General features: G+C 37.7%; 1 protein-coding gene and 1 long non-coding RNA gene across 3 annotated transcripts in view; one reads left to right on the top strand and one right to left on the bottom strand.

The window, feature by feature from the left end:
- Nucleotides 1-23,076, top strand: part of scaper (S-phase cyclin A-associated protein in the ER) — a 92,096-nt gene that overhangs the window by 2,642 nt on the left and 66,378 nt on the right. For both annotated transcript variants that reach the window (XM_057329117.1, XM_057329118.1), the window contains exons 2-8: nucleotides 10,777-10,894; nucleotides 12,322-12,398; nucleotides 13,625-13,822; nucleotides 19,399-19,499; nucleotides 19,830-19,946; nucleotides 21,601-21,728; nucleotides 22,701-22,936. In XM_057329117.1, the coding sequence (XP_057185100.1) occupies nucleotides 10,777-10,894; nucleotides 12,322-12,398; nucleotides 13,625-13,822; nucleotides 19,399-19,499; nucleotides 19,830-19,946; nucleotides 21,601-21,728; nucleotides 22,701-22,936 (975 nt within the window). The remainder of the gene's footprint in view (nucleotides 1-10,776; nucleotides 10,895-12,321; nucleotides 12,399-13,624; nucleotides 13,823-19,398; nucleotides 19,500-19,829; nucleotides 19,947-21,600; nucleotides 21,729-22,700; nucleotides 22,937-23,076) is intronic.
- Nucleotides 7,152-8,508, bottom strand: LOC130551504 (uncharacterized). Its single transcript, XR_008962621.1, has 3 exons — nucleotides 8,246-8,508; nucleotides 8,059-8,105; nucleotides 7,152-7,949 (listed from the first exon to the last, which is right to left on the bottom strand). It is a non-coding gene; the product is annotated as an uncharacterized LOC130551504 (long non-coding RNA).

Genomic DNA, 23,076 nt, shown 5'->3' with positions numbered 1-23,076 from the left:
TTTATTTTACCTAGTGAAAAAATTTGGATTATGCAGCAGATATTAAACTCAGTGCCTCTGTGCATGGAATTAATAATCAGTTTATATAAGCATTTTTATGCTATAGACCACTTTGCAAGATGGAAACAGGAAAGCATCAGTATTCTTTTAAATCTTACATGAATACATCGATTTAACATTTTAAATCGATTATAAATATCGTGTTTGTAGTATTTTGATCAAGCGTTTATGCAAATAAAACAGTTCATCTGGACCAGCGTAGTTTACGTCATCCCAAAAGGTCTATAGATGATATGCTTATGCTTTAATTAACTAAAAATATCTAATAGTAATAATGATGTTAAATAATGTTGATAGTAAAAATGACCTATGTTTTACAGTAGCTTGATACCGTAAAACCGTAGAAGGTTGCTGTCCAAAAAAGATGAAATGGTTTTGTTATATTTCTTTTTTTAATTCCAGTTTACTTCGGTTTATATTCTAGTCAAGAAGTTTTCTTTTCGTGATGTAATATTTCAGAACAGCGTGTTACCGTTTGAATGCTGTGTTTCTATGAAAATGTTGAGCTCTTTTGTTGCATGTATGGGTAAATGCATCCTGTTTGACTTTAACTACCACCAAGGAGTTCCCAGAACTGCCTACTCCTCTCTATATGGTTTGCTTGTGTATAGACAGAGATGTTCTCTGATCATTTACAAATAAAAAAAAACATTCTGTCATTATGTACTGTATTTACCCTATATGTGCTTCAAAACCTTTAGGACTCTTTCTTCTGTGGAACACAAACGAAGATATTTTGAGAAATGTCTCAATGGTTTTGTGTCCATGTAACGTCAACAGGGGTCAGTGTTGTGGTTTGGTTACCAACATTCTTTAATATATCGTCCTTTGTGTTCTGCAGCAGAAAGTCATACAGGTTTAAAATGACACGAGGGTGAGTAAATGATGACAGAAATGTCATCTTTGGGTGAACTATCCCTTTAAATCAGCTATTACTGTGACATCTGTTGTTTCACATGCTGTTTGTTATACTGGGAACTGCAAGTAATAATAATAATAATTTAATAATTGCGTTTTTCGGGCCTGCACCAATAATGGTTTAATTGCATTTTAATTCTCATGATAAGTCACATCAAAATATATTTAGTACGTCACTACAAAGCATAAAAGTATGCAGATTAGAAAGACGGCTCTGAATGCAAGAAGTACAAAACGATTGGCTGTGAAAAGGTAAAAATAGCAGCCATCTATTTTAGAATGAGTTGTTGTCATTTAAAGGAAGCAGTTATTTGTTTTATAAATAATTTGCTGCAAGTAAGCTGTACTAGTTTTCTTAAAAAAATATTTGACAATAATTATGTACTGACCTGAATCCTCAATGCGGTAAACATTCTCCATATCGCCTTGTTTTTGCACGAGAGCCGTCGTGCTCAAGGCTGTATCTGTGCCAGATCGTCTCATTGGCCCGTCTCTGTTTACATCCCCGACCCCGTATGAGTAACGCACCGCTGAGCTCCAATCGGACGCGGAGACCGCATTGGACACGCCGACACGCGCAGCCCTGCCGCCTCCAGCACATGCTGGTGAAGTGGGCGGCCTGCCATGTGCACATGACTGCACAGAGAGAGAGAGAGAGAGAGAGAGAGAGAGAGAGAGAGAGAGAGATGCATCCAATATTCAGCCAAGCTATACGGCACAACTACGCCAACAAGACTGCAAAACCGTAGCAGCAGATTCTCTCAGGCGTTGAGTGCAAACCCGGACGGCAGGTCTTCCTTAAGCAGTCTTTTCTCTCTCTCTTTCGTCCGGTTTGTCTGAGCTTGCTGAAGCCCAAAGCAACGCGCACTCATGGGGCTATTTTTGGTCCAGCTGTCAGAAGTCGAAATCTGGACGTGTGTGCAGCGATGATGCCGGCGAGGGGGGTAACATGGTGCCCTAAGCAAATGGGTAGTACTTCATGTTCGGATATGGACGAGGAACCTGCTTACAGACTTTACTTCTACTCTGTACGTATCGTCTGTTCCCGTCTCTGTTTCTGCATGCTAAGGTGTTTAGATGGGTTTGCAGTCATGAAACCCAACACTCGCATTGTTCACGTTCGCTGTTATGCTGCATGTAAGCAGTTCTTTGTAGCTCTGCGTCCTTGCTTGGTTAAATCTGACATGTGTGACATTGGGAGTCAAGGGACCCCAGGAACTTGCCATTTTTTAGCCATGCGTGGAGCGGAGCGCTGAACTGAGATCTCACTTTTACATTGGTCGTTTTGCATAGTATGATGCAGATGCGCAAGCAACCCCCCGGAAGTGTCCTAAGAGACATAACGGATGTAGACTTACTGTAGGCCGTCAGCTGCCAGGTAACCGGGAACCCTGGAGTAAATATTTACCGTCCAAACACCCCGCTGGCAGGCAACAAGTCGATTTAGTGAAGTGTCTTTTTTGGCTCGCCATAATTTTGTTGGTCTGTTTTGAACCTGTCCGCCTTTATTCTTGGTCTTCCGAGAGTAAAGCTGAAGGTTGCTATCGTTTGGCTAAGTAGGTCAGTTGTGTATTTTAAACCCCAAGGACATGAAATTGTGGCAGATGAGGACAGAATGAATGGTTACGCGTGTGTGAAACCCATCGAGCCTTATGAAATATTCCTCTCTGAGTGAATGTGACAGACGGAACAGCTTTGCGTTTGCATAACAGCGGCGTATAGCCAACGAACAACTGAATAATTGGCTGTATGCAAAATATTTCATGGTCTTTGTTAAACTGTAATAAATGTGGAATCAAAGCGATGTAACATGCTTTTCAGAATTATAAAAGCATCTCATTTTCTTTTCATTTGAATATTTGACAGTTTTTTGATTTGTTAGGAAATAAAATTGATTTAGTAGGGCTGCGCAGTGTATACAAATGTATATCAAAATACTGTTAATATTGATACTGTGCCCATCATAGTGGTTTGCAGTAACTGAATTATTTTAATACTGTTAAAAGTTATGTGTTCATGACGTTTTAGGTCGATGCAGATAGAAAAGAGACTGGCTCGTGAATTATTGTCTGTGTATGAAGATGTTCAACGATCAGAAACAATGTGAAACTTGTATGTTGGTTACACTGTAAAACAATTTCAAGTAGTTAACATTTTAAATAATTATTAATTTTGTGAGTAGCGCCACAGAATGATTGTTCACTCAATTTTGTTACTAAATCATTTTTAGTTGGCCCAAACTTGGCTCTAACTTTAAAGTCACCATGAAATCAAAATGTTAAGTATATGCATACAGGTGCTGGTCATATAATTAGAATATCATCAAAAAGTTGATTTATTTCACTAATTCCATTCAAAAAGTGAAACTTGTATATTATATTCATTCATTACACACAGACTGATATATTTCAAATGTTTATTTCTTTTAATTTGATGATTATAACTGACAACTAATGAAAATCCCAAATTCAGTATCTCAGAAAATTAGAATATTACTTAAGACCAATACAAAGAAAGGATTTTTAGAAATCTTGGCCAACTGAAAAGTATGAACATGAAAAGTATGAGCATGTACAGCACTCAATACTTAGTTGGGGCTCCTTTTGCCTGAATTACTGCAGCAATGCGGCGTGGCATGGAGTCGATCAGTCTGTGGCACTGCTCAGGTGTTATGAGAGCCCAGGTTGCTCTGATAGTGGCCTTCAGCTCTTCTGCATTGTTGGGTCTGGCATATCGCATCTTCCTCTTCACAATACCCCATAGATTTTCTATGGGGTTAAGGTCAGGCGAGTTTGCTGGCCAATTAAGAACAGGGATACCATGGTCCTTAAACCAGGTACTGGTAGCTTTGGCACTGTGTGCAGGTGCCAAGTCCTGTTGGAAAATGAAATCTGCATCTCCATAAAGTTGGTCAGCAGCAGGAAGCATGAAGTGCTCTAAAACTTCCTGGTATACGGCTGCGTTGACCTTGGACCTCAGAAAACACAGTGGACCAACACCAGCAGATGACATGGCACCCCAAACCATCACTGACTGTGGAAACTTTACACTGGACCTCAAGCAACGTGGATTCTGTGCCTCTCCTCTCTTCCTCCAGACTCTGGGACCCTGATTTCCAAAGGAAATGCAAAATTTACTTTCATCAGAGAACATAACTTTGGACCACTCAGCAGCAGTCCAGTCCTTTTTGTCTTTAGCCCAGGCGAGACGCTTCTGATGCTGCCTGCTGCTGACCAACTTTATGGAGATGCAGATTTCATTTTCCAACAGGACTTGGCACCTGCACACAGTGCCAAAGCTACCAGTACCTGGTTTAAGGACCATGGTATCCCTGTTCTTAATTGGCCAGCAAACTCGCCTGACCTTAACCCCATAGAAAATCTATGGGGTATTGTGAAGAGGAAGATGCGATATGCCAGACCCAACAATGCAGAAGAGCTGAAGGCCACTATCAGAGCAACCTGGGCTCTCATAACACCTGAGCAGTGCCACAGACTGATCGACTCCATGCCACGCCGCATTGCTGCAGTAATTCAGGCAAAAGGAGCCCCAACTAAGTATTGAGTGCTGTACATGCTCATACTTTTCATGTTCATACTTTTCAGTTGGCCAAGATTTCTAAAAATCCTTTCTTTGTATTGGTCTTAAGTAATATTCTAATTTTCTGAGATACTGAATTTGGGATTTTCATTAGTTGTCAGTTATAATCATCAAATTAAAAGAAATAAACATTTGAAATATATCAGTCTGTGTGTAATGAATGAATATAATATACAAGTTTCACTTTTTGAATGGAATTAGTGAAATAAATCAACTTTTTGATGATACTCTAATTATATGACCAGCACCTGTATAGTATATGTTCATTCTTCTTCAATATTGTACATGTACAGCCCTAATATTTAGATTCTTGTTCCTGTTCTAACTATACATCATTTATCTTAGGACATTGTTTAGAAGGAAAAAACTAACTTGCTCCTCCTTTGAAGTTAGATCATTTTGACAGATGATTGACAGGTGCATTGCTATCGATGTTGATGCGCCTGAGAGTAAACTTGGCCTTTATCCACATGGCAGACGTTAAGCCTCCTAAAAGTCAGTTTCAGTGGCAGGAGAAGTCCATCTCAATCCCTACAGACATACATTTAGGTCTGGCTCCATCTGTGTTGCCTGAGAAATGACTGGCACTAAGCATGGCAATGCTAAAAGTTTTCATGGAAAATCATACAACGTTCATATGATTTGCTTTTATAATATACTTGCTGGATATGTGTATTGTTGGATATGAAAGGCGGTTGCATTGCTTGGTAATTTTGCACATCAAGCATCATTGTGTTGACTGAGTGCAGCAACATATCGATGTTTGACTTTCACATGCGGCTTGATGTCGATGTTGAAAGAGTGTGAACCAGGCATCCGTTCTCAATGTCACATATTATATATAATGTGAAAGAGATATAAGCCCACTCATCATCAGTAATACATCTGTCTGTGGATGTTACTGTGACTATAGGAAACAGCTTATGCTGATCTCCCACACACACAACCTTAAATATGAGTCAGAATCTGCTAAGGGCTTAAGAAATGTAACAAATTGTGTCAAAATGTATCATTTTTTATTGGAAAATGAAATGTTTTAGCATACTTTGATAATTGCTCAAATGTTTAATACAACTGAGAAGATAGTGCTCCAGAAACGTGTACTTCTAAACCTCTGTTTCTCATAAATACTTCTGTGGATTATGCATGTTATTGTCTGAGATTGATGGCATGATAGTTAAATGATGTGGATTAGAGAAGAGTTGGACGGTAAGGTAATGATTATTTATTTCTTAGCAGTCAAGTATTCAGTAAAGTGTCTGATGCCCATCAGTGTGTTATGTGGTTTTTAGCTCTAATATTCCAATTGACAGCCAGACGAAGTTTTTAACAGACATGATTAAACAAATTGGGGTGAACTGTGTTAATTCATTATACTTATTTTAAGTCAAGTTTAATTTTTGGCTAAATATACTACAAAACACTCTGAGATGAATATGTTTGGCTTGTCAATTTTAATTGGAACTTTAACTTTTAACTTAAATTTGTGTCTCTTTTAACAAAAGTTGCATTTAAACCTGTGAAATTGCAGATCCAGTTGTGTCCTGCTTTTCAACCGTTCCATTATCACCCCTAAGAAAATCATATTGTCGCTGTCCTTCCGAAACCTCTGATGTCCAATTTCGCTGCTTTTCAGGAAAGGGAAAATAAACACTTTTTAAACGATTAAATACTGTGTTGTCAAAGTTGACAAGCACTTTTTAATATTTTTATTGGTTAGATATGTGCAAAACCCAGTGACAAACATAAACAGTGACAGATAATATTGATTTTTTTTGCCACCCCCCCCTCAAAATATGGAGAGACGAGATTCGTGATATACGAAATGCACATTATTTCTCCTGATCAATTTTGCACGTTATTTTATTCACAAGCTTATGTGCTACATTGATGCAAATAAACCGTTTGGCATTTAAAAATGTATAATATTTTCTTACTCTCCAAAAAAGTTTATTTATCTAAAAGATATTGTTTAGCATTTAAAGGTCCAGTGTGTAATATTTTGGCGGATCTATTGACAGAAATAATATAATATACATAATTATGGGTTCAGAGGTGTTTAAAGACCTTACGTTGTTTTTATTACCTACACTGTAAAAAAAATATCGTAAAAAAACGGTCAAATCACTGGCAGCAGCGGCTGCCAAACAAAAACCATAAAATTAAGATGAAACTCCGTAAATCAAATAATGGAGAAAAACATTACATTTACGTAATTTTGCTTTAAATGTTTTACAGGGAAACACAGTTATTTCACAGACTTTTCCTTAATTATTACGATCAAACACCTTCAGTAAAGTGACTGCACATAAGGTTTTACAGAAAAATACTGTTATTTTATGCTTTTTTTTTCTGAATTATAATGATAAACCTCTTTAAACTATGTGAAAGTACTAATGTTCTGCAGAAAAACACTGTTATTTTACAGTTTCTTTCCTGAATTTTTTCAGTCAAATACTTTTAATACAGTAAATGCTCTGTAACTTTACAGATATTGGCCATGAATTACTAGTCAGATACTGTCAATAAAATGAAAAACACATGTTTAGCATTGTAGAATAACATTTTATTTAGGTAAACATATGAATCATATGAACACAATCACCATAATTTGTAAATGTACACTCGAAATACACAATGATTAACTTCTTTACAGTACAGAATTACAGTATACGCTTTAAACAAATGGTTGAATATAATAAATAAATAATAAGTACATCCCCATACAATACATTCATCAAATTCTTATAAAACAAACTTTTAATCCTGGAGAAATACAACAGTTTCAAGTGGTGTTGAAAACATTTACACAGGGTCACAAAAAGGTATCGGAGGAAGTTTTGATAGTATATTTGGACAAACATCAAACTGTCAGAATAAGTAAATCATACCATAAGTAAAAACATACCACAAAAAAGTAAATGAGTCTGTGGCAAATATGCAATGTAGTAACGTTAGATAAAGGACTAAATCTGCCATCATTATACATTACGGCAATGTGAATACAGAGTATACTGTTAGAAAACAAGTTACAATGCTAACTTAAATGTAAGTCTTATAACTTCCACCATTAAATCAGCAAAACAAGTCACCAGTTTAAAGGAATGGACAATTTTTCTTTCACAAATGATGTAAATGTTTAACTGTACGTGATTGTTATTGTAAGAGTTAATAAAAAGTCCCTTATTGTGTTATGTTTTAACCCAAGAAATACGTAACCCAAACGGTTACAGAGTTACATTATAACAGTATTAAGCATACATAATATTACACATTTGTTAATAACAACATAATACAAATACTCAGGTCGAATGTTTAAACACTTACTACTGATGGAGTTTGGGTGCCTGGGTAGCTTTTCTTCCCTTCATCTAAAAAATGAGAGCAAATGTGTTATCATTAACAGTTATTGTTGAAATTAGTGTTTAAAATGGAATGCAAAAGAAAGTCAGAAAGAAATCTAAGGTTACACATACTTACCAGGTGTGTGTACTGCCCAGGCAAATCTTATCATATATTTCTGTGTACTTAAAGAAAAACACGTGTGAGAAGAGGAAGATTACTTAAGCTCAATATTATGTAGAATGTTATAGCATTGAAGTTAGTGCTAATATCGCTAATCGCGATTAGCATCACACTAGACGAAAATACAAAAACAAGTTTTTACCTTCTGCTGGTCGCTGGTAAAGCTGTTAATGCGTGTGATTATTCTCCAGCAGCCTGCAACTCCCACACGACTTCGTGTCTTAAGCGCTGTTTACATATAACTGGACCATCAAGACTACTGAAACTAACTGACAGACATCACCTCATCGCGTATGTTCAAAATGAACCAGTGAAGGGCGCGAACAGCTCTAATTGGCTAGTTTCCTGAATGACAGTCAGATTAACCAATCGTGCTCAAAGCAGCACGGGGAGTCAACCAATGACATCTGTTCACCAATAGCAAGTGTAGTAATAACAGCTATAGTTAAGATAGGTTGTTTTTAAAAGAAAATAAACGTGTTTAGTTTTGTTTGAATGTTGCTATATATTTAATTGGTCAGATGTTTTCATTGCAGTATATGAATAAAATTAACTAATGTATGGTACAAGTTTAATGAATACATATACATTGGGGCAGTTGTGGCCTAATGGTTAGAGAGTCGGACTCATTACCAGAAGGTTGCCGGTTCGATTCCCAGGGCCGGCGGGTAACAACTGAGGTGCCCTTGAGCAAGGCACCTTATCCCTACTTGCTCCCCGGGCGCTGTAGTGATAGCTGCCCACTGCTCCGGGGGTACGTGTGTTCACTACTCTCTGGATGGGTTAAATGCAGAGGTCACATTTCATTGCCTTGTACTTGTACATGTGCAATGACAATAAATTGAATCCAAATCCAAATCCAAAATATACTGTATGCTTACACACATGTTTGGTGCTTGGAAGTGGTTTCTAAAAAACAGGCACACAAATATAAAATGTTTCAGTGCCATTACATGAAACAAAATTAGGGCTGACAACAATCAACAAAAATGCAGCCACTACTTTTACAAAAGAGCAAAAGAGCAAACAAGATGCTTATGACATACTGCAGGCCTATATGAAAAGATCATTACTAAATGTATTAACATTATGGGAACTTAAGCTCGATGTATTGTCCTAGAATGATCCTCTTGAATTTGAACAAATCTGTTAAGCCTCTGGCCACATTCTCCAAAGTTCTATACTGATTACGTTTGTTTTCATATGTTTCTTTAACTGCAGTTTTAAATCAGTCCATTCTCCTGTCCTTAAGGTTTTTCTCTCTGAGCTAACCAGGTTTAAGGTATGGACTGTAGTGGTTAGGCCATAGCCATTCATGATATGAGAAAAGGTGAATTTATTAATGGTTATCATTAATCATGTTTTTGTTGGCTAGACTATTGCAACTTTTGTCATGTTTACTGCCATGTGCTTTCTCTCCCTGTTGAAAAAAACAGCATATGCTACTGTAGTTAGGTATGTTTTGAAGCATGGTAGCTGGTTTGAGCTGGTCATGTGCGGGGCCTAGTTGTATAAAGCACCCTAAGTTTTTCCCTTAAGTATGACACTTAAGAGGTGATTTCCCTTTACCGAAGACAATAGGAGAATAACTTTAGTAAAACTTAATGTATACTTAAGGACACACTTAAGGCAAAATTACACTTAAGGTGCTTTATGCAACCGGCTGGTTCTCAGCTTAAACCAGCTACCATGCTTCAAAACATACCTAACCAGCATATGCTGTTTTTTTCAACGGGGCTGTCATATCACTTTCAGGAAACATGAAAGTTCCAACCTCAAGAGTAGTGCAGCTTTGTAATTTTGACTGTGTATTGTTTAAATGTACTGTAGCCTAACTAAACAGTTTGCTAAAAATTTTAATGTAAAAATATGCATATAATAAAAAAACTAAGATCTGACATAAAAATACGGAAGAAAAACGTTAAATTATTTGTATAGAAATAAACCTTTATATAATGAGCAACAAATTTAATTACAGAAAATTATCATAATTTTACATAAATTTGTATGTTATTTAAGAAAGCAGTAAAAATACTGTATAAATATTACAGTATTTTTTCTCTACAAAAACAAGAAAAACATGTAATTTGTCATTATTGTCTTAACACGTAAAATAATATGTGGGTTATTAATTAACAGATAATTGTCTGTAATTTTAATGAAATTTGTATACAATTTAAAAAAAAGAAAAAATTACAGTAAAATATTAAGTTTTTTTCCTGTTAAAATACTATCTTTTTTTACAGTGTAAGAATGAGCTATTTCTATACACCATGTTGTTTCTACAGTAGCCATAAACGGACAAACTGCTCTACAGAGTGCATTTCGTATATATTATCTCCATCGACTACGAAGCGAAAATGTGACGTCATCTTAGTTGTGTCAGCTACTGTAGTGCTTTGAAAGGGAGGGGTGAAGTAAGCTGCTAGATTCCACTATCTTTCATACACTGGACCTTTAAACAAAAAATAAAAACAATAATACAATATGAAAATAGTAAAAATTAACAAGAAATTGCTGTATTTTAGTGTAATAAAATGTATAATGTTTCCTGCAAATATTTGTAAAAAAATTGGTGTAAGGCAGTCCTGACTTCTGTTCTTCTAACTTTCGTTCTAGATTTTTTCTTTAATTCCGTTTTGGTGAAATGACGTGTTTTGTTCTTTGCTTCAGACATCTTTCCAGCGGTCCAACAGTCATGACAAGGTGAGGAAGATTGTAGCTGAGGAAGGCCGGGCTGCTCGCAACCTCATTGCCTGGAGTGTCCCGGTGGAGAACAAAGAGGAAGAGGGTTAGATCTGACACACACAAATACACTCACAATTGCTGGTGTTTGCAAAGCTTTTTATGATAAAGACTTCAGCCATATCAGATTAAAGGGGTCATATGGTGCGAATACTTTGAATACTTTGGTTATAAGTTGCCCATGCATGTATTAGACACGTAAAGTTGCAAAAATTAGTGTCGTAAACAAAAGATGCATTCTATCTAAAAGCGAATGCTCACCCAGACCTGCCTGAAACGCCTCGTGTAACCACACCCCCACAAATCTACGTCAGTACATGGTATGATTTGACTAAGACCGCCCAAATGTATACGCAAGTAAGGTGGGCGTACCTGTCAGTACAATTGCTTTGGAACCTGATGTTCCAAATATGGTAAGAGGCGTTACATTTCCATCCCACACTTGCAGTATTCGACCAATCACTACGCACTGGTTAACTGGCCAATCATAGCACACCTCGCTTTTCAGAGACATGAGCTTTGTTAAAAATTTCAGAGAGGCGGGGCAAATAGGAGATACGAACATGCACGGTATGTGGAAAATACTGCGTTTCTGAACCTTAAATCATGTATACACATTGCATTGCATCTAAAACAAACCATAATATTCGTTTTAGCCGTGTCATATGACCCCTTTAAATGCTCAGACTGCTCTTCCTGTCTAAGTGGGTGCTTCTTGGCCACAAAGCAGCATGTATAGGTGACCCCCGGTCCAATATTAGTACATCATTTGTGAACTTTGAAGAGACCAGTTTTAGATCATGTATTAATAAAAAAAGTCCATTGTCACAGTCATAAACAGTCACACATCCTACGTGAATCACCACCCATCAGTCTGACACTTAAAATGCGTTTGTAACGCATTTCTTAAAAACGTCCATTTGCAAAGCAAACGTGGGCGATGTACGAATGCTCTATATGTGTCGCTCTCCTCTCGTACCTGCCGTTACAGAACCGCCTTTGTCACAGAATATGTGAAATCCTCCTGACCCAGATCCACTGATGGGCCTCCACAGGGGGCTTTTGTTAGTCTATAGTGCCTGCAGGCATTCAGTGCTTTAACTGTTCCTGGATCAGGGGTTATGTAACCTTAAGTATAATAGTTAAAAGTGCTGATTTAGGAACAGTTTTGACCTCTCATGTATACTGATGAAGAGGATTAGATTGACTACAAGGGGCTGATGATGTTCTTGTTCTTATTGTAAAATATAAGCCCTGATCCAAGATAAGTTCTAATAGTCAAAAAGGCACTTTTGAATCTTGTATCCAACAAGACGTCTTTCAGCCGCAGGTCATATTTTTTGTGTTTTCGAGTCCCAGAGTGTTTGTAAAAACATTCATGCAATAGAACATCATTCATTTTCGTTTATTTTGGTATGATACCAATAAATGTGTCAAATGAATCTAGTCTTTTTGCTGTCATCTTACATGCAGGTAAAGCGAAACATCACATTAACAGCAATGCAAAAGCTCAGCGAATCAACTCTGGGGTCCACAGGAACAAAAAACAGGTGGGGATTTCTCAGTTCGTGAAAATAAATTGTTTTTGGATTGTGTCTCTTTTTACGACTGCTTTGTTGTTATTGGTTGCTGTTTGCTTATTGTGGAAGGTTTTTGTAGCGGCACACAAAAAGAGCATTTTAAGTTAAATAAAAAATGAAACATTTTATTGTGCAAATGCAAATAAAAGATTTGCAGATGCAAAATGAGACAAGTTGCATAAGCAGTGAGTTATGAGATCATGCCAGTTGTAACTCATGCTGCTGAGTGATTGAATGTAATGGTCAGATTCCAATCCTATAGACCGTTTCTTTACATTTAATAGTGCTAATATATGTCTTAGAAGAATGATAAAATACATGGTATTATTGCACATTTTAATGTTTTTTTTTTACATTTCATTTTTTCCTATACTTTTTTGAAGTATACAAAATGTATTTTCTTTAAAGCTGCTTGTTGATATAGAAATCATTTGATTTTAAACATAAATATAGTCCTGGATAGTTATAATAAGGAGAAACGGTAGCTCTAAATAAACTTGGTCTATAATATCTATATACTGTATATCTGTCATTTTACCAGTGACTGTATTTTTTGAATTTGCATGATGACAGTAGGGGGCGCCAAAGACCTTTACATTTACCTAATGTTTCCTAAGTGACATTAGAGTTGAACATAACAGCACACATTTTGATGATCAATGCAGATGTTCAATTTTAAAGGGGTTGCCTGAAATATCAAATATCCCTTGTCATTTGTCCATCAGTCTTAAAGGGACAGTTCACCCTAAAATGAAAATTTTGTCATCATTTACTCGCCCTCTTGTTCCAAATCTGATGAACACAGAGAAAGATATTTGTGAGAATGCTTGTGACCAAACAGTTCTTGGCCACCATTGACTACCATAGTAAGAAAAGTTGCTTTATAAATTTGCTTTGTAAAACACAACTTCATATTTTGAAGAATGTAGACAAGCAAACAGTTCTGAGACACTTTTGACTCCCATTGTCATTTTTTTTACTATGGTAATCAATGGTGGCCAAGAAGTGTTTGGTAACAAGCATTTGTCCAAATATCTTTCTCTGTGTCCACCAGAACAAAGAAATTTATACAGATTTGTGAGTAAATGATGAAATATTTTTTTGTGTGTGTGTGAACTGTCCCTTTAAATCATGATTATTTACTCAATTAAAGGCATCTCAACATTTGGAATGCATTCTGTATTTGCTCTTAACAGAACACAGCGCCAGACTGTAAACCTGGACCCGGGTCGATATTAGACAAAGGAGCCGAGAAGAGTCCCACAAAAACCAGACAGCCACGAAAAGTGGACCTGAGAGCACGATACTGGGCCTTTCTGTTTGATAACCTGCGACGGGCGGTGGATGAGATTTATGTCACATGTGAATCTGATCAGAGTGTGGTGGAGTGTAAGGTATGATGTGGCAACCCTCTCTTTACAGTATGACACATACCAGCATGTCTGTTTATTACTGCAAGTGAATAGAAAACTGTAGTTTGGGAAATGTTCAAAATAAAAAAATATATAATTTTTTAAAACATATAATCATAAAATTGTATAGAAATTGCAGTGGCCCACAAAGAACGGTAACATTGGCATCTCCAGAAGGTCTTTTTAAAGAAAGTAGCTTGTGTTATTTGTGCTGTACACGCAGTATGGGAATTTTCTGATTGCATGAAAAATGATGACAATAAAATAGTTATATCATATTATGACAATATCATTTATTAAATGTACAGATATTTCAGAGTGCGCTACATGGAATATAACATCCCACATGACATTCCATTTTCCATGTGCCCAATAAATGCAGCGTAGATTTTTTGCTAATTATTTTTAAAAAGAATTATAATAAAAAAAGTATAATTTAAATGAATAAATTATATATTATAAACAAATACTTCAAATAAAATAAAAATGTAAATTGACGATTATATATTATAAATAAATATTTTCAAAAAGAATGATAATTTAAATAAAATAATTATTTAAATCAATAAATGATATACTACAAGCAAATAATTTAAACAAAACAATAATTACAATTAACAAATTATATATTATTAATAACTAATATAAAAGAAATCGTAATTTTAAACAAAATCAGCTGTATAAATCAGAAGACCTCAGCTCAAACCTGCAATTACATTTTTGTACCACTAGAGGGACAGAGGGTTTGATATTATGATCAATCTCTGACCCCCCTCACATTCCTGTTGTTCTCTGGTTTGTGTCAGAGATTTTTGGTGAGAGAATTATCACTGCTCCTCTCCAGGGTCTTTCTAGAAGGAGTGGAGATGGATGACATGTGTAAACAAACCCCCCCCATCCATTCCGCATGAGTACGGACCCTAGGTGACGTCCCGAACACATTTTCCAGCGTAGCTTCAAAACATGCACCACAATTTAGCCTTTATGACCATTACTCGGTCAAAAACATGATGAACGCTGTAACGGTTTGCCACTTCAACAGTCGATAAACTGTGTTTTCGTGTCCAGTTTGGTCTTGGGACCCCTGTCAGCAAACGTTCTTTTGAACTGTGTTAGCTTTCGTTGGCAAAGCCCGTGCCAGGGCACTTACTGTGTTTACCCTGGCCGGTATGGCCTCGGACTGTATTCGGGCCCTAGGTTTGCGTTTGACACTACCGTCTCTGATTTATTGATTGGCGTGTAATGTAGAATTATCCCGAGCGTGGTTCAGCCAGCCGATCACGGCGAGCGAACGGACCCTCTTGTGGTTACCTTGTTGACAGGTGGCCCGCGCGAATGCGAAAGTTATCCAGCCCGCAGTGTTGCCGTGTCCGGCGGGTATGTTAACGGTGCCTGGCTCTTTGCTTTGAGCCTGTTTGTGTGCATTCATGCTCTTGTATAGATTTTTAGTTTTAGCTGGCATCTGAGAGATGGCAGACCTACGGTGGGAGAATATCCCCTGGAGCTACATAAGACCATACACGCACACACCCACAAACACGTTCATTTACTAAACGCTCTTATATGGATGTATAAATCTGTGATTCAGCGCTTTTTTTAGTGCTCGCTTGCGTTGTACATGAGCTTTACCAGCACAGTTTTGTGTTGTACATAACAGCCCATGAAGGTGACACTCATGCCTTGACTATTGAAAAGTGGTTTTATATTAGATGTGAAATGTTCTGCTTTAGTTTAATAAAACATTATTTAAAGGGACAGTTCAGCTAAAAATGAAAATGATGTCGTCATTTTACACATGCTCATGTCATGTCAAACCTGTATGACTTTCTTAAGAACACGAAAGAAGATATTTTGAAGAATGTTGGTAACCTAACAACACTGGCCACCATTGTATGGACACAAAACCACATTTCTCAAAGTATCTTCTCTTGTGTTTCACAGAAGAAAGAGTCATGAACAAGTTTTTAATGACCTGAGAGTGAATAAAATGTTTTTTTTGGGGGGGTAAAACTGTCCCTTTTAAAGTAGGTATGAAAACGACTTGAAAATGAGGTAAATAGATTATAAAAATAAATAAAAAATTAAAGGGGAGGTAACACGCAGTTTTTGCCAATCTCATATTAATCTTGAGTACCTGTAGAGTAGTATTGCATACTTCGTATCTTCGAAGAGTATTTAGTTTGATCACATTTATAAAAGAGAGATACAGCTGTACGATTATTTCCGAAAACAGGCGACCTCTTGAACGCGTGCGGGGGGCGGAACTATAGCACGAGCACACAATACATCATCGCAATACATTATCCGTGAATAACTGTTGATTCACTATAAGTTTGTGTTGTTTACATAATGCATATATGCGCCGATTGCCGACCAAACACACAGACATTTGACTCAGGTTCACTCACCGCGTGCAGTTCATGTCCGGCATCTTTTAGCGCTGGGACCGCTCCATCTATCAGTTTCCAATTATCTCCAAATCCGGCGTTATATCCACCGTTTATATAACATCCATCACTGAAATGCAGTGAACAGTACAACGAACGAAGCACATTGATGGGCGTGCTCTTTCTCCCGCTCTCACTGGTTGACGTGTGGGCATGCTTTTCCGGGAGAATTGCCCAATAAGGGACTGAGAAAAGTTGTTACGTAAGGGAATTTCATGTTTAAAAAAACTTCCCGAAACCTATACGAACCTTGGGGGGGGTATCGAGCACAGAAATACTACGTCATACGCCCAACTCGTTTTTTGAGAAGTTGACCATGTTAAGCATGAGAAGACAGCACGTTTAACAGTGTAACGAAGTCAGAATGCATTAACACCATTGAACCACCCCTTTAAACACATGCACTGATGAACTGTATACAGTTAAAGAGGAAATTTAAGTAGTCAATCCCACAATTCTCACCTCTGTCTTCGATTTCGTATGTTCACTCAGCGCTGGCTGCTGTAAGACGTTTGATTGGTCTGGCTACTTGATTTATTCGCATTCGAGTAACGCCCACATCTTTAACCCACAGCCCGGAGGACTAATTAGTTCTTATCAGGGTTCTCCCTCGTCTCAAGTATGATTTATGTCAGTCTATGGACAAGACAAGACTTCTCTTTTCACTTGTGTGAATGTGTGTACGAGAGAGTGTGGAAGATGTAATGCATCAAAAATGTTTTGGGGTCTTCGGTTTTTCGTTTGACCTGCGACCCGGTGGGGATACATTAAAAGCTTAGGAGTTCTTTTATCGAGACCTGTTTTTGTAAACGTGCATCAGCCAAATTGTCCTAATTAGACCAAGTGCGTTCGGTTTCTGTCTTTTTTCAAAGCGTGTATGCTAAAAATGTCAGAGACAGTTTTCTGTTTCCTACCACTCACTTGTGTTCTCTCTCAGCTGTTGCATTATGGGCTGATGCCCCGGTGCTGTTAACTAGGCCGGCTGCTGGACACATCTTTCACTGGCTTGACTCCTCTATTAACTAAAAGCACCGTGGACCTCTCCTCCCGATTGCCCACTCCCCTATTACCGCCCATCAATCACATACACGCCTGTTTCACGGCCCCGCCGACCCGTCCCCCACCTCATCCAGAGCATCAGTCATACCAGAGACGCTCGTCCTGATCTGCACACACCTGAACTCACTCACACACACTGTTGTTTGGAGAGTAACTCATGATATGATACACACAGCGATACATTCATAATTCAATATAGCATGATATCATAATCGGATCACATTAAAATGGTGCCTAGCTTGTGAGAGAGATGCGATATGTCTGCAAACGAGATTTTGTGGGGTCAGTTTACAATTAATATATAAGAGTATATAGTATATTATTAATATAAAAAGTATAGGAAAGAATAATAAATAAATAGATAAAATAATTATAAATCATTTGGTTGATTACCACATTATGATTGTAAATATTTGTAAGATTCCTTATATATGACGTACACCCTTGGGTTACAAGCTCTAATATGGCTTGGAGTAAAGTTTTAAGTATAATCTGATTTGTTCTGTTTTAGAGTCCTATTTTCTTAGTAGAGTTATTATGAAGTCAAATTGAATTTATTGTCATTGAACAAATTACTAAGTATAATAGTTTTATTTTCAGTTTTATTAATATTAATAATCTATTGATCTTCTTTTTTCTATTTTTAGTTTTTATGTTACTTTTCATGTAGCCTACTTTTGAGCTACTATTTGAGTTGTTATTTGTAATTTTATTAATATGTTTATTTTTTATTTCTAAGTTTTTATTATTAGTAGTTTTTTTGTTTTTTGTATTTTTTCAGTTTTGTATTTTGCTTAGCTTTTGTTTATTTTATTTACAATTTTAGTGGCTTAACTGTTTTCAATTTATTGTTAAAAAAAAGTCAAAAAAAGTTTTAGTCGTTTATTTTTTATTTAGGTCTAGTTTTGCTTTTGTTAATTTTTGTTATTTTAAACATAATTTCAGTGGCTGAACTGATAATTTTATTGCTGAAGAAACATTTCAAATTTTCAAAATTCACATTTCAAATTATATTATATTAAATAACACCAGGGCTTATATTTTATTTGTTTTCCATTAACAAAAACTGTGAACTATAATAAAATTGACTGCTGGACAAGATTGGCCTGTGGCAGTTTCAGATTTGAACATTTCCAAACAAGTTTCTTATAATCTTAAGGGTCTGTGGTAGGTCTGGGCTGTGTCCTAATCTGTGTTGTGGCAGCGCTTTCTAGGTCTAGGGTCTTTGCTGGAGTCAAGGGATTCCCCAGAGTCCCCAAGGCACTCCCAGATCGAGTATCAGATAGACAATGAACATTTCATCATTCGCTGCACATTCTTTGCCAGTAACTAGAAATGATTACTGCCCCAATCAGATTTGCCAGCCCTCTTTTGCAAAGCTAATTGGTAATTTCAGCCGCACCTCTTGTGGAAGACCACTGAGGCGAGAAAGAGTGTCAGTGCTGTTTTTCTTTTCTTTCACCCTCATCTTTTCCTTTCTGTCCCCTTCTGGCATTTGTGAATGGAGTGCTTCTCCGGTTGGTTGGTGGGAGTCGGGGGGATGTGTGCGAGATGTGCTTCAGTAGCTTCAGATGCCCATTCTTTACCAAAGCCAACAGGGTGTTGGTTTACAGGTGTCCTCCAGTGTGAACAAGAATCGGGGACTCGTCCGGGATTCCGCTTCTCAGAGACTTCATTGTATTCTGCCAAGGGCGTGTGTTGGGACCCATCTTATTGTTTCTCCGGACATGCCACAAATGAGCTGTCAGGGTGGGAGGGCTAATCTACCCCTCTCTCCAAGTCAGATTAGGCCTCTCGGGTCACAGTTTTATCAGTGAGATGAAGGCCAACAGTGTTCCACTTTGGGAGGGAGGGGCATTTGGAAAAGATGTTGACACGTTGTTTGTTTGTGGTTCAAATGTTTTTGCCGTGACTTGTTATAACAGATTTGAGAAGTTTGAAATTGCTCCATATTGGTTTAGTGAGGGTGAATAAATGTTGACAGCATTTTTATTATTCGGTGAACTATCTCTTTAAACCGTCAAAACTGACATCACACTTTCTGTCCCCTAGGAGGTGCTGATGATGTTGGATAACTATGTCCGAGACTTCAAAGCTCTAATCGATTGGATCCAGTTGCAGGAGAAGCTAGAAAAAACAGATGCTCAGAACAGGTGATAACACACGCACCACATATCAACAGATAAGTACATTGAGCTTTGATTTCTGGCATTTTCAACCTGATTAATGACAATTTGAGGTGAATGACTGTTTTCCTATGACCACAACACTATTTCATTGATTATGATATAAACACTAGTGCTTTTAAGTGTTGTTCCAATTTGTATACTTGAGCCCAAACTGACATTTGAATCGAGATGAATCCATCTCCTTTAAGACCATTTACTGTTCTCGTAATGTGCTTCAGAAAATATTCATTTATCTTTTTTTCATGATTTTCAACCTCTATGATGTTGTTTGAATGCTTCATCTCATTCTCACAGGCCAACGTCTTTGGCTTGGGAAGTTCGAAAGATGTCACCAGGACGGCATGTGATGTCCAGCCCGTCATCCGACCGGATTGTTCCATCACCTGGCGTTCGTCGTGCACTCAACTTTGGGTGGGTCGATGTAGTTGCATTCATCACACCCAAAATCTGTCACATTTCTTCAGATTTGATCTTTAGTGTTTTACGTTCTTACATGAGGCATGGTCACACTTTGGTGAAGAAACTGTTACATTACTTTTTGTCAATTTATGTTTTAAAGTAGATCATGAATGTGCATAACAGATTAAATTGGTTGTTTACTGTCATATTTTCATGTTAAGATTTTGTTACGGTTATGTTACGGCTAAGTTATGGTGTCTTTTGATTAAAAAGTAGGTGAGAAATTAGGCTCTGATTTAATAAAGTTTGACCAAAAATACAAATTCTGTCATCATTTATTCACCCTCATGTCGTTCAAAGCCTGTTCATGACTGTTTTTTTCTGTGAAACAGAAAGCAAGCAAATCAGTTGGATTGTGTTTCTCTTTCTATCTTCAATTTAAAGCATCTTTTTTTTTTGATTTCACTGTATAAATCAGTATTTTTAGTTAAAGGTGCTGTGTGTAATTTTTTGCAGGATCTATTGACAGAAATGCAATATAATATACATTTAACTATGTCTTCAGAGGTGTATAAAGACCTTAAATAACGAAGCGTTATGTTTTTATTACATTAGAATGAGCTATTTCTATCTTCATACACCGCGGGTCCCCTTACATGGAATTCACCTCGTTGTTTCTACAGTAGCCCTTAATGGACAAACTGCTCTACAGAGCTTCGTAATACATCATCTCCATTGGCAAAGAAGCGAAAACATGACGACACCTTTGCTCTGTGTCAGCCACCATAGTGCTTTGAAAGGGAGGGGTGGAGTGAGCCGTTGGTTGCAATTCATAACCTCGCCGCTAGATGCTGCTATATTTTCAAAGACGACACAGTGTATCACGGTGTGGAATAACTATATACTAAACTTAAAGAATCAGAATTCAATTCAATTGTGAGTTCTCAGCATTTCTGCTGATCCCCACCCTCGAAACGCATTTAAAGACATTTGGGTCGGCAGAATCATTTGTTATTGTTTGGAATTTGAGCTGTGGTGCCTGTATGCCAGTCTGGCCTCAACCCATTATCCCTGCTCGCCTCTCGCTAATTGACACCGCCGTCTCTGTTGGCAAACTGTGGCTACTCTCAGCTCCTGCTAGAAGAGCTTGATACGAGGCTCCCTCCATTAGCCGCGTTTCTTTTTAACTGATAGTGTGAAAGGAAGACAATTGATAATGCGATTAAAATGCCACCGAATGCTCAGATGGAGAAATCAATGGCAGATATGATACATATCTGAGGCTTGGCCTGAGACCGGAAAGTCTACGCCCGTCTGGCAGAGGCCGGGAGAGGGGAAATCGATCCGCAACAGCCTAAGCGTTTTGTTTAATGCGATTTTCGCCGGGTTGTTCCCCGGCCTGCGCCTGAGACTGTGGGAGTGCAGATCTAAGTGTGGTTAAAGACTGCTGAAGCACGAGCATCCATGTCTGTATTACGCTGTAATTGGACGCCGTAGGAAATGGATATCGATCAAAATGGAGGGCCCGCGGTCTGATGCAGGAGCACTTCCATTTCAGCATCTGATGTTTGTGGCTGCCCTCTGCAGTCGTGCATAGCTTGAGTGTGTGGCATGCTGAAGGTGCCTGGTCATAGAGGGCTAATGTGTTTTCTCGTTTTTATAACAGAGGTCCCCCGCCCACCCTGGCTGTGGCACATCTCTCCCACACTGGACCCAGCTGGGCCGATCGGGTCAAGTCTTCCCAGTCACTTCCTGTCCCCAGTCAAACAAGCAATATTCCCACTGTAAAGACAGGTAAACATATTTATTTATACATTTGTGGGGCTTGAGAATTTATGAAACTGTTTAGAAATCTGATTGCATGAAAGCTGTCAAAACAGTGTGAGAAGTTATAAATGTGGAAAAGTTGCCAGTCAGCAGCAGCATTTTTGATCATACTTACAAAAATGTCATGGTCAAGAGAATGTTTTGTTGTATGAACATGCAAACATTAAAAGCAAAGAACCGAGCCTCTGCTTTTACACAAACAAACAAACACAATTTTGTAAAAACTTGTTGTATTCTAGTTTCATTCTTTTTTTTATGAACGTTTAATTGCAAGTAGGTCTAAATAAATAAATAAACACAATTTTAAACAGAATTTTAGTCAAAGAAGAGTATTTGCTTGGTTTTTTGATCCATAGATGCTGTACTCTTTCAGGAGATGCGTAACAGCGCCCCCCTCCTTACAACATTAATAACATATCTTGAATGAAAAAGTCGTTAGTGTTGCAGAAGCGCTGTGTCACAAATGATGAATCTTGTCAATGCTCTGGAAAGAGAGTTAACAGCCCACAATTGTGAATTAGTTGTTTTAATATTTAAGAATTGTTCTGTGAATAACGCGTCCCGCAATGCTTGTGCTACATACAGTATATTAAAGTGATAGTTCACCCCCACAAAAAAAATCATAATTTATTCACTCTAATGTTGTTGAAAACCTGTATGATCCTTTCTACTGTGAAACATTAAAGAAGATATTTTGAGAAATGTCTCAGTGGTTTTGTGTCCATTCAATGTAAGTCAATGCGATTCAATGTTGTTTGGTTACCAGCATTCTTTAAAATATCTTCTTTTGCGTTCTGCAGAAGAAAGAAAGCCATACAGGTTTAAAATAACGAAAAAATGATGAAATATTTTATTTTTGAGTGACCTATCCCTTTAACAGCCCCTCAAATTAAGTATTGCTCCTATTACTTAATGCAGTCTGACTGATTTTTTCCACAGCAAAGAAAGACGCAGAGGGCTGGGAGACAGTTCAGCGCGGGCGTTCGATGCGGCCTCGCTCCATTGCCATGGTGGCCAAGGTAAGCCCTGTTCTGGCCCAAGTGAGCTCTAAAGACGACAGCGACAAGGAGAACCAGCAGCTTCATCTGTCACCGCAGGACAAACCTCAGGAGGTGGGGGAACAAGAGCAACCTCTTCCCCAGGAGCAGAGCCAGGACAAGACCCCTGTCATCGAGGTACCGTCGTCAATCAAACCCCTGCATTAATTATTCAGCTACCAGACAAAGATATCAAGGCTCAGGAACATCAGATCTGTTTTTGTTTTGTCACAGTGTGTTTATAGATACACTGTCCAGACGGGGCAGTATCAAGTGTA

This window comes from Triplophysa rosa, linkage group LG3 (assembly GCF_024868665.1).
Source record: "Triplophysa rosa linkage group LG3, Trosa_1v2, whole genome shotgun sequence".
NCBI classification, from domain to species: domain Eukaryota; kingdom Metazoa; phylum Chordata; class Actinopteri; order Cypriniformes; family Nemacheilidae; genus Triplophysa; species Triplophysa rosa.
Note: the sequence above shows the minus strand (reverse complement) of the source record. Positions and strands in the feature narration are given on the sequence as shown.